We start from the raw sequence: 17,119 nt of genomic DNA on the forward strand, positions 1-17,119 counted from the left end.
TAGAAGCTAATGACAGACAGACATTTCCCTCAGGAGTTGATGGAAAACAAGACAGAACAAAAAAGGTAATAAATATTTGTCCAGTGGTTTGCTTGATGTTTAAGCTATTGATTGCACCTTGTAGGCAATGATAGAGCAGACGTGTGTTTTCAAGCTTGTTGTGGAATTCCTCTGAACTCACGTGGCTAAAAATATCTATAATAGTAATGAGAATTAATAATAAAAAATAAACTACAGTCGTGCAGCGTGACCGAAGAGGACCATGGAACTCTGCTTTCATAAAACCAGCCTTTTTCTGCTGCTGCACATTTACAGTGTGACTATGCTCCACCTGAAAGAAGAATTAGGTCTAACATTCTTCTTTTTACAGGTTTACAGTTGAATTCATAAACAATAAAACACACCACCAGTCAATTCAGTGCACTCACAGGTTTGGATGCTCCAGGCTGAGATGCTGTGGTATGTCCAGTAGCTTATGGTGGCTAAAGTTAGCAAACTTAACACTTCATTTCAGCACACCAGATAGTCATTCAGTACTTTTTTATTTCTTATTATTTTTGATTGTTTCTGACAGAACACATGCTGTTACCTGTAATACTGCAGCTATCAGTGGACTTCATCAATCAATTTATTGATTGTTTTCTTGTAGAGACTTGGCACAGTTACTTACTAAGTCTAATATTACAGTAACAGTACAGCCTGAGTGTCCCAGGAGCAGATTGTGTGCAGCCAACACTTAGCTTAAAGAGCTACAGTGTGGAGGGGATGACAAGAAAAATAAAGCTGGGAGCTTCACTGCATGCAGGATGGGTGGGAGCAAAGAAATAAAAGTAAAATGATAATAAAAAAAAGTCTGAAGTAAAGTAGAAGAGGAGAGAGAGACCAGAAGATGACCATGAAAGCAAATGGGTCACGATATTGGGCATTAAAGGTGATGAGGTAAAGAGAGAACTGATGACACTGGCTTTGAGTGAAGGCATCAGAATAAGCCTTGAAAAGACACTGTGGTACGAGATGGAGAGAGGAGTGAGGCGGTGTGGAGGATGCTCAATAAAAAGACATGAATGACAGAGAGAGACAAAGCAGAAGAGGGCAAGGGGGTGATTAACAGAGCCCAAAAGAAACTTACTGCATGCCCCGCAAAAGAAACATGTGATTTATCTTGAATCCTTTAAGCCTTGAGAGAACACAAAATCTGCTCATTATGGAACTTCATCGCGCTTCCCGATCCCACACACACTCTCTCCCCTCGTGTCTCTTCTCTCTTTCTTTCCATTTCTGTGTCTTTCTGTGGCTTCCAGCTAATCTCTTCCCCCCAGCTGCAGTCTCCATTTCACCAGCAGAAAGAGCTACACCGGCTCCTGAAAGCAATGCCACTTTCTGCTCTTCTTCCTTCGCCGCATTATGCACAATGGAGGGCTAAAACCTCCTTCTCGCTCTGCTTATCTGCTCCTAATTGGCTGCGAGCGGCGGGGCCTGGGGCCAAGCCGGGCTGTTCCCGCCACAGCGGTCAAATCATTGGACGGGGCTATAGCTGCCGGGATTTAAATGTCACACTCATTTGCTGCTGGTCAAGGCAGCGCGACCCTCAGAATCAGTCTTGTGGTAGGTGCAGGTCTTACTCAGCAGGAGGGGGGGTCTGCAGTCGCATAGGGACAGATAGGAGAGTATATGACAGACTTGTATGGAGAGGGATGGACTCTGCAGCAGCAAATTGACTCAAAATTTTGGCAAGGTCAGTGGAGCTACGTGGAACAAATGGCTCTAGCTTACACTGTAGATTACAGCTGGTGAGAGGGGGCACTTGTCCTCAACTGTTACAGTTTAGCTGTATGTTCAAACCAGAAGTGCATTTACTGAAGTATTGTACTCCAGTTCAGTTCCCATTTGATGCTACTCCACTACAGTTTGGAGGTAAATACTTTATACTTCAGTTTTCTGAAAGCTAGGTAGTTATTTATTAAGAGTTTACATGAGATGTGGTGAGGGCGTTAAAAAAGATGACTCACTGTTAAAGATTAAACTGTATATAAAGAAGACAAATGGCCATTCTGTTGCATAATGAGTCATTTTACTTTTAAAGACTCAGTGAAATACAATTACATTTCCAAGTTTTGATCCAGCATCCTTGTGTCAATTGCTCACTTATTTCCTCTTGTATGCCAAAGACAGTCATTTTTTTAAATTTCAGACCAATATGGTGCCCATTCAATTGAATGAAAATTGCTCGCCAAGCAACACAAGATAAATTTTCAAGCTTCCGCGTTTGCTTCCATGTCTGCGGCCCACTGCACATGCACTTTAGTGTTTCTCCTCCTCAGGTTCCTACTCAGACTTTACATAGAGATGACATCACACGTAGAAAATTCGCTTCTCTCAGGCGTTGGGAAAGTGGAGGTATAAAACCTTTCTGAGGTAAAATTCATAACACAAAGAGTATATAACCTTGTTTTTAGTTGGAGGTGTCCTGTCAGCAGTTTCACAGACGTCTCTTATAGATTCTGTTTATGAGGAAATGGATTTTGGGTGGATTTCTTTTCATTGCAGTTCTGCAGTTGGTCAGTGGTACTAGCTGTTCTTACATTCATGGTATTTTTACATCAAAATTCATCTTTTCTCTTCTTGTAAAATGTCAAAGTATTTTTGATGACTCATCTTGAACTTGGGGGACGTATACATAAATGTATCCAGTTGAAGTGACTTAAAGTGACTAGCTAAACTTGCCCATCATATGAAAGTACACTTGAAGAGCAGCTCATGGGTCGCAGGTTGTTAGCAGAGTGTTTTCATGGATCACAGGTGTGTATTTGGACCTCAGTCAGCAGAGCCTCTGTTTACACTTGTTTACTTTCAAAGGAATCTGGCTGCAGTCTAATTTATTGACCGACAGAACAGCCCAGGCGAGAAAGGTATGAGTTGAAGCCAAGAGTTTCATACTGTCTCGCCATATTTGCAAAGCAATGCCCTTTTTTTTACCGAGCCAACAGAATCTAGAGATTGTACAAGCCCACACATAGAAGATAAACTTGAGTTTTACTGACAGTCAAGTAAAGGATCTTCCACCTCTGGTGCAAATCAGACAAACTCACAAGTAACAACCCTACTGAAGTTCTGATAGCCTTTGCTCCTTCCAAGATAGAGAATTTGGAAGTATGAAAGCCAAAGCACAACTTTTGTTTTGTCGAGTTCCCGGTGCATGCAAACGTACCAGATGAAAGAAACGCTTACTGCTGCTGATTCATAGTCTCATGAGGCATTATGAAATATTCAGCTTTCTCTGAAGGTTTGCTCTGATCGCGAGACAGGTGGCGCTGCATAGGCTATGGGACTTCATGAATGAGTGAACACATTATCAATATGAAAAACTGCTGAAATATTTAGTTTAGACAGATTTCTACCTGCAGGGAGGTACTGTATGTATCTCCCACTATGTGAGCTACATTTATACTTTTGGATGCATGAGCTTGTCACTGGGAGAGTACCCAATAAAGATACATTACCATTGTACTTTCAAAAGTAGCATAAGCGACTAAATGTACTTTTAAGCCACTTTGAGCTTGTTTTAAGTACGATGGAAGCAGACATAACACAGAGCTTATTATCATGTGAGTCCATACCTGTGTGATGTATGGTGGCGTCTGCCCTGGTGACTGTGCTGATGATGTGAAGATCCTGGAACAGAGTTATGCCTCCTGGTGCTCTGAGGTCAGAGGCCGGCCGATTGAGTCTCTCCACTCCGGCGATGGTTATCCTGGGCTCACTGGGCTGCAACACCATCACCACCGCATCAATGTCTGGGATGGTGATACAAGTGTCTTCACCAAAACACCTGGACAGGACAAAGACAGGTGAAGAGAGGCAGGAGAATGAGAGTTGGGTGACAGACTGAGATGTAAGAAAATAAGCTGACACTGTTGGCAGCGGTCTGGTTTTCCTATCTGCTACACCAATTACAGTTACAATAAGTCATTTGGCAGATGCTTTTATCCAAACGTACATATGAATTCACACACTGATGGAACAGCATCAGGGGCAGTTTTGGGATTTACTATCTTGCCCAAGGACACTTCAGCATGTGGACTGCTGAGGCCCGGGATCGAGCTACCGACCTCCTGATCGGTGGACGACCGCTCTACCTCCTGAGCTAAAACCACAAACTGTCATTTATGATATAACATGTTCATTAGTGAGCTTAAGTGATGCTTCTTACCTTTGGACAGGGCCTGCCTAACTGTTTTCCCCTCCTTACCAGTCTTTATGCTAAGCTATGCTAATCGCCTGCTGGTGGTAGCTTCAAATTTAGTGTACAGACACAAGAGTGGTATCAATCAGCAAACTCATGTAACTCTCAGCAAAAAAGCCGAGTATATTTCCTGAAATACCAAACTATACCTTTATGTCCTGTGACCTGCAAAGTTCTACAGAGAAAAAAGTGTGTAATTTGTTAAAAAACAAACAAACAAACAAACAAACAAAAAAAACAGGAATGCTTGACTGATATTCTTTTCAGAAGCTGTACAATTTTACTAATTACTTTTACAATGGGAGGGAGGGAGGGAAAACTAATTCATGCTTAATTTTCTACTGCCTCATTTCTCATATGCTAATTAGCAGCTGCATCCGGAAATAAAGGATCGTTCTCTTGTGTACGGTGTGATGCTCTGTCTGTACTTACCCCTAGATAACAACATGCTTTTTTGTTTGTTTGTTTGTTTTTTTTTCATTGGTGACAAGTACTACAGAAACTGAAATCTGTCACAATCACAACCTTCCACTTTATTTACAACCTCTGGCTATCACCACTCACCATGGCTGGACTCTATTCAGTGAAGACAAGGTCAAATATAAAGACTGTCCAGTTGATGCACAGCACTACATCCTGACAGAAGAGACATTTTGTGAAATAGCTGCCACCCTAACACAACCTGCTGTGTACCTTTTCAGCATCAGAATGTAAAACTGTGCAGCATTACAGCAGCTAGTAAAGCTTATCAGTACCAACAGGACCTGCTGTTAAATCCACATGCAGACCACAGTGCATGCATTTATTCAGGGGGTGAAAAGCTCTGTCAGCAGGCACAGGCCTGCAGCAGTGAGCCTGGATGGACACATATCAGCTCTTGGACTTGAGCAAGACACAGGCAGCCAGAGGAGAGCAGACACACGCGGATCAGCCATATTCACACTGACGAGTGCAGACATCTGACTCACAGCCATTCTGATGCATCGGTTGATACACGCATACACACAGCGTAAGGACCGCAGATTACACATCAATCAAATGGAAAACAAGAGAAAAGGACGGGGGGACTGAGAGAAGGGGGGCGGTGGTGTAAGCCGTGAAAGCTGAACAAACAAGCATTTTTTTTTTTTTTTTTTACATTTCACTGAGGGTCTCTCACACACAAACATCTGTCAGTGGGAGGGACACTGATGCTTTCTCTGCCTACTGTAGCTCTGCAGGCAGCTACAGGAGGAAATCATAGCAAGCTTATTTCTTGCATTGAGACCTGGGCTACATGATTTCAGCTGTGATGCATCCTGTATTTTCTCATCTGCATTCTAATATAAACGATGGTGCGATCCATAAATCCATATGATGAATTTCCATATGTTTTCTCTGGCTGGGTGTTTTTACTTGCATTTGAAAAGCTGAATAGGAAATGGCGATGAAAAGCAATAGGCTTGGCTGAATGTCAAAGCAAAACATTTAAAAAGTGGCTTTGGATATTGTATGAGATGAGTTTATTCGCTTATATTTATGCAAATATTTGCTTAGCAGCGACTTATCATACACACTGTCTCATCCATGCACAAAATGACCAATGGGGTTGTATTTGCCGCTGATGGCATAACACCCACAAGAAGTTGAGTAAAAGTGAATAAGGCTGAAATATCTTTGAAATGATTCATTAAAAATATTATAACCAAAATATCTAATGACCCTGGTACCACCATTGGCTAACATATTAAAAAAACGCCAAGCACATTTCCTAGTTTTTCTCTCTGTTGGTCTTCAAATAGGACAAACTCACTTTTCACAGAAGTGCTTTCGATATGGTTCTACGGTCAGGAAGCTTACTTATTGGCTTTAACTTGATGGAAAAAGAGCAAATTCATATCTAGTTTATTGAAATATGGAAACAAGAAATCCCTGAACCTTAACCTTAAAGCTTGATGGAAACTTAACTATTGTCTCTAATCCTCTGCAGTCAGTTGTCTCGGTGCACGGTCTGAAACAAAAACAGGTTTGGGGGCATCGTGCAATCGCTCCTTTTTTTTCCTGTGGCCACAGTCAGTGGTGTGTGTCTGTTCGCTGTTCGGGCACGGAGCCATTGTTGTGAGCAGTGGGAGATACAAACTCAGTGATGCAGGGAGACGGCTGCTGCATGGGCCTACCGAGCTGAAAAAAAAAAAAAAAACTGGAGCCAGTCCAACTTAATTATAAAGAAATATGACAAGGGAGCCTAAAAGGGCTGTTTCAAAGATTAGCGCTGGTTACTTTTATTTTTGCAATGCGTGCAGTAATTGCTATTATTACTCGTCAGCACGAAACAAATTGAATTGAATTTGGAGGAATGACTTAACATCTCTGTTTATTTGTGAGGGGTGATGCGGTCTGGAGCAGTCCAAGGGAGTTTTTTTTCAACACTTGCTGACGTGTCATGGCGGATGGCCATGTTTCAGGCTCGCAGTGTAACCAGCTCAGTTGACGAGAATTGTCTCTGCTGATATGTGTGCTGGATGAAGCACTAAAACAACACATTGGAAGTTAAATCACCCGTGTTATCAACCAGACTCTACACACAGATTTGCTGTAGAGAAGCTGCACACCAGTAACTCCAATCCTACTGAATGTTAAAATGTGTATTTTACACATTACACTACATACTGGATTTAATGGATGGAAAAAGAATCTCTCAGAGGTTCACTATTCTCCCTGACATAGCAGAAAATATTTACCCGGATACACTTTACTGCTGAATTAGCATTCCTCTTTCATCTAGCACTATCATTTATACAAACTCTTGTAAATGCTTCTCATAAAATCTAATCATTAGCAATTATACAGAGGCAGATTTAGTGTCACCAGACTTGCGCTAATATGCAATAATTACATTGCCCTTCAGTAGCAGCAAACTTGCCTCTCTAAGTCTGTTTGGATGTACAGTATTTTATGTGTTACAAGCAGGTTACACATGAAACAAATCCTCATACCTTTGATCCCATTTAACAATCGACAATCTGAAGAGGCCCTGTGCTTGAATCTGTATGTGTTTTTATGGAGAACAAATAAAAAAACAGTCTGTATTACTAAAAAAAGGCATACATTTTGGACTTTTGAGGGATTATTATCAGTGTAAGTGTGGCGGTTTACAAAAGATAAAACCACAAAGTCTATGGTGTAGATGTATTTTTGTGTTTCCTCATTGAGGAAGTATGCATCACATTTATGTATTTATTCTGTAAGCATAAAATCAAAACCATTTCCCATGAAAAAAAACAAAACAAAAAAAAAACAATTTTGTTCCAAAGAAGATATATGACAGGGGAGCCCACAAGGGTTGTTGTTAAGACTAGCGCTGTTTGCTTAATTATTTTCTCGATGCCTGCGGTAATTGCAGTTATTAGGCGTTACCAAGAAGCAAGTTGCAGGAAATATTTACATCTCTGTTTATTTGTGAGGTGCACTGTCTGCAGCAGGAGGGATTTTTGCTGACGTGTTGAGGCAGCAGGCCATGTTTCAGGCTCTCTGCATAACTAACTTAGTTTCCACTGGTGTCTGCTCTGGATGCGAGTATAAAAATAAACTGGAAGCTAAGATGCACCTTATCAATGAGTCTAAGTGTTTTTGAATGGACCCCGCCTCACACACCAGCCACACACAAGTACTGTTTCACGCTGTTTCCATCCTTTATAAGCACACGCACACACTCAGACATGCACTGTGACAGCTAGCAGACCAGTCAGCAGTCTGCGACAAAAACTTAATTTAAACATTTAGAAATGACGCAAGCTTAGCCATCATTAGCATAATGTATTCCTTGATAATCGGTGTGCCTCTAGCTACGATGACTTCGCTTCATCACCAGCACGGCTGCGGAGCACACACACACACACACACACACACACACACACACACACACACACACACACACACACACACACACACACACACACACACACACACACTTCTGGTGTGTCAGTTGAAGTTCTTGGGCCCACGGCCGTGCATCGAACCCAACAGGAGGGCGGAAAGTGAACCCCTAGGGCTGTACTGCAGGGTTCTACATATATTTAAAACAATCATGAATTTTAATGGTAACCCGCCGAGGGAGGCTGTTTTACCAGCCAGCCTCTCACTCTCTCTCTTTCTCTCTCTCTTTCCCTCCCTCCCTCTCTCTCACAGACTCTCTCTTTATATCTCTTTTTCTCTCATTCCTCTGGCAAAACCCAGGCAGAATTATTAATACATGACATGAAAATGTAAAAACTGGCCCCCGGTGGCGACAGTGAACAGAAAATGGTGTATTAAAGGAAAAGGAAAGTGACAGCAGAGGAAAGGAGAAACAGAGAGAGAAGAGTGAGAAAAGGAGGGGCTGGGATCAATGTGTGAGAGAGGAATTATGTATCAGTCAAGCTGTGACATCTGCTGTTGTCTTAACACTGAACAGAAGTGTTGAGGTGGGTTAGTGCTCCTTATATCTAAGGGCGGAGATGCAGAGAAACAGACAACAGGTGAGGACTGAAGGATGCAAACATAGATTGAAAGTTGAAAAAATTGCTGTACATACTGGACAACAGTGGAGATGTGCAGACGTCGGATGCCTGGTGTGGGAAACTGGCGAGAGTTTATGTAGGAAACTTTCCTCACAGCAACGTTCATGTTTTCCAAGTCCTCTCCCTCCATTACCAAGATAGACTGGGCTGGGTTAAAGTGGAACTGTGGGAAGAGAAAACCCAGCTATTAGACAGACAGAGGACTCAAACAGTTCATGACAAAACGATAACTGGGACAGAGCCATTCATAGCTGCACTCAATCAGTTCTAAATGAGATGCTGGAGATTTATCTGGTGTCTGGTTTGGACAATCTCTGTGCATTCAAGAAGTGAAGAAGTGGAAGAAAGATAGTATCTGCCAGACAGGAGAGGGAGGCCTAAGGCAAGAATGCTGCTGGGCCCCCATAAATGCCCTGTTCCTCCACTCTGTGTACCAATATCCATCAGGCCTCAGATTTGCTGTGTGATAATATGATTAATTCTGATGGATTTTGACACAGCGTGTAAAGCAGAACCCACCATAAACCTCTATTAAGAGAGTTGTTGGCCACTTGGGGGCAGTGCAACAAGCTGTACCCATATTAATTAGATAGTATCACCTTGTAAAGTTGATATGATGAACATTTTAGCAAGGAGCTGCCTACTTACAAATTCAGCACACACAGGACAGCATTAGTATTGGCGCCATGTTTGCGGACACTTAGTGAATATACACCAAGCGCTGTATGTTATGTACCCTGAGCTATAACTAACGCAGCCTAATATATGTGATATACTGACAAGTGGTTTTATTATTTTGTCCATCTCACTTATAGCAGTGAGGGTAGACAGAAACACATTAATGCAGTTCAGCAGCACCACAGACTGCAGCCTCTAAAATGAGCACAGAGGTGAATCAACACCTCCTCTGAGACATTTTCAACAAGGACTGAACATCATAACCTTTATGAAGGTAGGACTGTTGTTTTTGACTGCGTTTGTTTTCATTAGGTGTGCCACATATTCTGGCAGCTGGTAAGTTCAATAGTCACTCTATTTGTATTGGTCTAACTCCTGAGGGAAATACCTGGCTGCTTAGCTGCTGAATGCTCCACTGTGTTCACCAGCCAGTTGCTAACTTTGTCTTGTTTGTAGTTTGGTGCTCGGTAGGTCCAGTAGTTGTCTAGAGCTTTTTCATTGAAAATAGCCACCTGCTGCTGCTGGAAGCAACATTTATGACAGCGGCGACAGTGAATCATAAAAAGTTAATTTGCAGGCCATAAAAGCAAAGCAATGTGCTTTGTAGAGTCTGGTGATAATTCTCTCTATGAGCAACCCCTTTCACATTATACGCTGTCCTCCATTGTTAATAAATAAAAACATTGATTAGATCACATTTAAGGCCTGTATCATGTCAGTCGAAATGTGATTAAGAGGTTCAAACACACCAAAAAAAACCAAAAACAAATAGCTGACACAGCAAGGCTTTTTAGGGCCGGGACAGTTGACTGCTTTTTTCCTTTTCCTTTACTCATAAGTTCTTTAAACTTTCAAACACTGACAGCCACAGCCTGGTGCAGTTTTAATGTGTCATACAGGAAAAGTATCACAAAAACACCTACATTTCATGTTGACAAGAGGTGAAGATCAACACATCCTCATACCTGGACGTCTGAATAAGTCAATTCTAAATGACTCCCAAAATGACAGATGTCACCATCGTCTGCTGCAACAAAGGTGGATCTCTGCTATATTTGACCTTCGTTCTCAAGGTCACAGTTTGTTTAGGCTTAGGCACCAAAACTACTACCAAATGTGGACTTTCTTGCTCTTTATAATACATCACCTGACTTGCTCCATTGCTCGGGTAATAATTACTCTGACCACTAGAGGTTGCCGTCTAGCAATAAACGTAACTTTATTCATTTCAGCTGTGTCATTGCAATAGCTAAAAGGTCCTTAATCCTTCCAAAGCAAGCAGCAAATTTCAAACCTCTACACTAACTCAATGAACCATGTGTTCTCTCTGGAGCACCACATTTGAGGTAGTGCTGGACGGGTAAATACTGGTGAAGGATAATTTGGGGTGATTAAAAAAAAGTTAGAAATATATTTGTGTACATTGCACATCTGTGTAGTATCGTTTTTTTTGGCTATTGCAGACTCTCATGCTAGTTAACATAATGTAAAATGAATCGATTTCTTATCAAACAAAGCTTGTCGCAAACCAGGTGGACAGAAACAACGTGGTGCGGCTAATGAGGAAAATGAAGACTGGGAGCACGCAGCAACCAAAAATCAATATGAAGATGCCGGAGAGGGGACTAGCAGGCAGACAGCAGGTTAGCAGCATGTTGTCCACAGAGGATTTGTTGATGTTTTGGAAGAGCTGAGGGGAGAATCTGAATACAGATTCAGTGATGTGAATGAGCACTAGGAGATTTTCAGCCTCGCTGAAACCTCCCCTCCATGCGGCTATGTCCTCTGTCCTTCTAATCGTGCTACTCTGGAAAGTGAAATAGCAACATTAGAGTTGCCTACAAATGACTCTCTTGAGGTTGAAGTCAGAGCAGGTATTTGCCACTTCTGGGGTTTGCTGTCTGAAGCAGATTTTTCCACTTTGGAATCACTTGCACATGAAAGCTCACTTTGTGAGCACATACACATGTGAGCCAATGTTGTCAACCATGAACACCATCAACAGGAAACACAGAAAGTGGCAAGTGTGACTTTTAAGGAAATAAAAATGGACAAGATCACTGGCCTAAAACATGAAGAAAACACTGTCATGGCCCCTTAAGTGAACAGGCAAGAAAATCGTAAGTGGAGTCTGCTCATAAGTACAGTTTGACAGAGGTGTGTTCTCCTGCAGGGTTTGATGGTAGGGATTTGAGGCCCTTCTTCCTTTAAATAGGGTTTAGTGGTCTCCTGCCAGAACTGCACTGAGTGTCTCCCATTTCCTAAAACTGGCTCTCAGCAGCAGGGTGACAGTACTTCAGCACTCCACGGGACTCCCCATACACTCGCTCCCTCCTGTCATTTTCCCCCTCTCACCTTCCCTTCTCTTGCTGTCTCCTCATGTTCTGTTCTCTGTCGCTATACTGGCCGTCTATCTGCCTCTACCTCCCTCCATCTCTTCCCTCCCTGTCATTCTCCTCTGATTGTGCTGTGCCAGCCCTCCACCTGCTCGGCTAAATGCTGTCCTTAAGCCTCCCATGGACTTATGGGAGTCGGGCGAGTGTGCGGCAAAGAAGAAAATGAAATAGCTCTCAAAAGATAAACTACGCTGGCCCTAGAGAGGTTGTCCTCCTCTCCTCCTCTTCTCTCCTCATCCCACCTTGTCTTCTGAAAAGGCTGGCAAGGATCTCTTTGCTGCACCACAGCACAAAGAGCTTTATGGAAAGAGCAGCGGGAGTGAGGGAGAGAAGAAGACTGAAGAGAGACGGATAGAAAAAGAGCTTAGGGAACTGAGGGATGGTGGGTGGGTTGGTGGGTAGGTGGGCAGCTTGGAGTCTACACAAACCCCTATCCATCTTGTCTGCCCTCTATCTTCCACAGTGCAGGGAGATGGATTAGCTGTGGTGGTGAAAGGGGGGTGGAGGGTGGGGAAGGTATCTGAGGGGTTTCAAGGAAGCAAACTCGTGATTTAGTTGTGGCAATTTTTGTTGTGGTTTCAAAACGTGTCTTTTTGTGTGTGTGCACATGCCAGAGGAAGGTGCATGTTGAATGAACACTCAGTATAGACAGGAGCAGCTTTTACCGCTACCACGAATCCAATTTAAGGAGCTGGTCTTATGCTTGAATGATAAATAAACAGTGATGGAGTGTAGCTAAGTACATTTACTCAAGTACTGCACTTAAGTGTACATTTCAGGTACTTATACTTTAATCATTCCTTTTCATGCTACTTTCAACTTCTACTCCACTACATCTCAGAAGGGATTATTGTACTTTTGGCTTAACTGCATTGATCTGACAGCTTTATTTACTGGTGATTTTACAAATGAACATTTCTGCACACAGAACATATGAAAATGTACATCTGAAATTAACTGTTGATTAGTGAATTAACAGACAATTCATTGGTAACTATTTTGCTAATGATTTCAGTCATTTTTGATGCTATACAAAATGAGCAAAATGAAAATGAGCTCCACCTCAATGCTCTTTGTCAAAATATAAAATCCTGTTCTTACATGAATACATGAGTAATAATAACCTAATGATATAATATATAACAGAGTCACAGGGACATTTTGCTGCATTGAGTACTTTTACGTTCAATACTTTAACTACATTTTCCTGATTATACTTAATGTAAAAGTACACTTTTACTTAAGTAATATTTTCAATGCAGAGTATTTTTACAGTGTGGCATAAGTGCTTAAACTTTAGTAAAGCATATATAATACTTCCTCCACCACTATAAAGCTATGGCCAGCAGCTGGTTAGCTACTTTAGCATAAGGCCTGGAAGCGGGGAAACACCTAGTCTGGCCTGCAAAGCTCAAAATGTCAAATTTGTGGCTTTGTGGGGGTGTATGTGCAGGACTCTATTGTCTTTATGCTAAGTCCTTCCAGACTACAGTTTCATGTTTAATGGACAGATATGACAGCAGTATTGACCTTCTCATGTAACTCAGCAAGACAGCCAAAAAGCATTTCTCCCAAATGACAAGCTGTTACTTTCAGATGAATTTAGAATATACAACCAATTTCTGGTACAACATAGTAAGTGAATGTTATAAAACTACGTGTAAAAATGAAACTTTGTGAAGGAAATGCAAAAAATGCTTAGTGGTAGTCCAACAGTTTTAAGTATAATGACAATGTTTTAAAGGCTGGAGATACTCGCCCTGTTCTGGTCTATTCTGAGACATGCTGAATGCTGGATCATGAAAAATAAATCAGCCTTGTGTGTTTGTTTCTACTGTATGTGCGTGTGTACAAATGTGTGCATCTGTGTGACTGCAAGGTAATTGTGTGCTTCTGTGTGTGTGCATGTTAACACCCACGCAGTGTGACTGAGAGCATCACGACTGTCTCTTTAAATGTCCTTTTCACTTCTTCAGTGTCTGATCTGTATTGCTCTAACTTTGAGTTGGATTTGTCCACTGGCTTAAACCTGAATCTACTGTTGACTAAAGTCAGGCTTGTCACTGCAAGCCTAGTCTACATCTCCTGTCTAAAATAGCCCGGTGTCACTGTGTGTGTGTATGTGTGGGTGCATGAATACCTTTATGCTCTTATCAAGACTCTCGAGGGAGTTGATGTCCAGCCCCTCTTTGCAGGCTTGCAGACAGGAAATCACTTTCTGGCTCTCGATCTTGCCTGGTCGGATGGTCAGTCCAGATAGGCTGCCCCGAAAGTACTGAGTGAATCGTGGCTTGGTCACCTCCCCACCTACACACACAACCACAGACACACATACAGTAAAATAGCTCATTAGATCAAATAGTTCACAGTTCTTTCCTGGAATTTAAAGCACATAATGATTTGACGTTCATGGTGATACCACTGCTTGTAAGCAGCATTTGCTTTTGTCTTTTTGCACAGGGAAAAAAAAAAAAGTCTAACCTACCCATTATATAAAATCTTTATATAATTAGACATTTATGGGTTAGGGTTAATCTGCTGCACAGTAATCATCTTGGTGTCGTGTTTGTCTCTACTGGTATGTAGTGTATATTAGTCCATTACACACTAAAAGATCATTAAACAATGACCTTGTCCACTCTTTAATTGAGCCTTGACGACCAAATTATGGGTATAATTGGCCTCAAGATGCATGTTTGGTGTCACCATTCTGTGACTGAACGAGTGCTGCTGTAGAAGTGCAAGTGTTACTCAGCCAGCCCATCCAGGCTAATAAAGGTAAGGAAAAAGTCAACACATTTAAAGTATGTCCTTTGAAAGGCCAATACCAGCAAGAGCAGTCTCCAAACCACTCATTATCGGAAAGGTTACGAGCTCTGGATATCAAAACTTCACCTTTCCATCCCTTTCCTTTTATTTCCTCACTTCCTCTTCCCTTTTTCTCTGCTTATCTCTGCCAGTAATCCACTTAAGCACCAAAGTATACAACAGTCCCTTCATCTAATATTTATTAGGAATTTTGAGGAGTTTTTCCTAATCTGAATTGAGGGTTTAATGATGTGTGGTATGATCTACAGATTGTAAAGCCCTCTGAGGTGAAGTGTGAATTGTGATTGTGCTATATAAATAAAACTGACTTCACTTGACTCCCTATTGTTGGAGGCAAGCAGCAAAGAGTTGCTTTTTGTATTCTTTTCATACTTACCACCTGAGTGCCAGTTACTGTGTGTTGAATATCTGAGATTATTATCCTCTGTCTGTTTACCATGTACTAAAGAAAATCGACTATTTGCTTCACTACTATAGCCTTTTTTTGAGCAATCAGTTCACCGGTAAATACAGCAAATTAGGGAAATGGACAGTCATCTCGTCTTGAACCCCACCAATCACCAGCATAGAGGGAGAGAGCAGTCACACTCCAGACCAGAGACTGAAACCAGACACTGCGGCCTTCTCTAGATTAAAAAGAGTCACCCAAACCATCCAATAGTACTCTTAATAGTAGGTAGGCTCCACCAGCTGACAAATTACATGGTCATACTATGAATCTGCGGCTGATAGGTATCTAGCTAATGCTTATGTTGAGAGGTAGTGGGTGGGCACTTCAGTACCTGTGGGTAACAGATGTGGCGGAGGCCAAAACAGTGACAAAGAAAATTGTCACATCAGGTCTGCAAGTCCACATCATGCCTCATCAATGTGAGGAGTCAGACGGAAGTATTTCATCCATTCATGGCTCACTTTACTGGAGACCCGAATGAAGAGATGTGCCACTTTGGGACAGACGCCTTACAAAGGTACTAGCCTGCACACAAAAGAGGCTACTGTGCACATCAGACACAATGCTGACTGTCGCAAGAGCCCTGAGAACTCTCCCTGGCCATGCTTTATCTATACCAACCATGATTTCTCCTAATATATTGATTATTTTGATCTTTATCAAACCACCATCCACTGGAAAAGACACAAGACAGGTTGGAGATCATATGTACATCTCAGAGCACTAGACCTCTCTTGCTGCTTTGTGCCTTTCCTGCAAAACCTTTATAGTTTTATGAGAGTAAATCTTCAAGCTTTAACTCTGAAGATTATGCTGACTGAAGCACTGATATCCACAAAGGTGGACACGGACTAAGGAACACTTTCAATCCCCAATGCCCAACTGGATTTGCTGCTTGGCAAGCCTCGCAAATCTTGTTCACTTTCAGTGTGCCAGTGAGTCCATTTCAGTGGTTGTTTGAAGAGAAAAACTTTATCTTTCAACCAGGTCATCAGTGGCTGAAAAAGTACTCTATAAAATTCTACAGTCACTAGAATTGGGGGGAATCCTCAATACAAAACACGTTGGCTACACTTCATCAGAGAATGCTAAGCTTGACCCAGGAACTGCTAATACCCTGTCTGATGGTGTGGGCACATTTATCACTGCCCTATGTGACGTATCCTGGATCTGAAATGCTCCACCTCTTGGAGTAGGAAAATGGACTGCAGCAACTTCAAACATTGAGCTTAGGATTATCATTACGGTTGTTAAACTACAGCTACATTGTGCATGATGGCCAGTTGGATGGAGCTTTTTGTCTTTGAAACAGACAACACAGTCCTACTGGTTGTGTGATCTTCCGCAGGGACCATTTCAGCCCCCTGGTTTATCTTCCCCAGATAAGAGTCTGATGAGGCCAGCCAGGTAGAAATATGGGGGCAGCTGTAAAAATTCCCAAACCTGAATTCTCCCCTTACCTGTGTCTTTCTGTCATCACTCTCTCTTTGTTGCTCACTCAGTGTTTTTGAATTCCGTGAATGTAGGTCTAACTCCCTCAGCATGCTTGTGTGGAACTGTGTGCCCTCAAGCACCTGCTCCCAAATTACTGTGAGAATTTTTGAGAGGCAAGCAGAAAACAGACTTTTTGACTCAACACATTTAGTTTTCTATCTTTGACTTGAATTGACATTCCATTTTTTTTCTCCCTTTTGTTTATTGGCGGAACCACAATGGTCCTGCCGAGCTTTGGACAGGCTTAAAACGCTTTTGACACAAAGGCAACCTGTGAGTAGTATGGTATACCAGGACTGACTTCCTCCTTCTACACAAGGTTACTTCTACTGTTCTACAGGCTTAATTAGCTGAGGATGCTGATTTTTTTTGCTTGGGAAATACAGCTTAAACCTTAAAGTCTTTTGAGACGATGTAATGTATGTAGCCATCAAGTGCATATTTACGACTCCATTTTCAAGATTCTTGTTTTAGCAGTTGAACATTGCAT

The 17,119-nt window shown here is 41.9% G+C and overlaps 1 protein-coding gene across 1 annotated transcript in view; it reads right to left on the bottom strand.

Moving 5' to 3' along the window:
* The window catches only part of LOC139336031 (calsyntenin-2-like), a 249,561-nt gene that overhangs the window by 8,881 nt on the left and 223,561 nt on the right, over window positions 1-17,119 (bottom strand). The window contains exons 10-12 of the mRNA XM_070969883.1: window positions 13,996-14,162; window positions 8,796-8,944; window positions 3,618-3,829 (exon numbers count right to left, since the gene is read on the bottom strand). Coding sequence (XP_070825984.1) covers window positions 3,618-3,829; window positions 8,796-8,944; window positions 13,996-14,162 — 528 coding nt within the window. The remainder of the gene's footprint in view (window positions 1-3,617; window positions 3,830-8,795; window positions 8,945-13,995; window positions 14,163-17,119) is intronic.

The sequence above is a fragment of the Chaetodon trifascialis genome, chromosome 9, assembly GCF_039877785.1.
Source record: "Chaetodon trifascialis isolate fChaTrf1 chromosome 9, fChaTrf1.hap1, whole genome shotgun sequence".
NCBI classification, from domain to species: Eukaryota; Metazoa; Chordata; class Actinopteri; order Chaetodontiformes; family Chaetodontidae; genus Chaetodon; species Chaetodon trifascialis.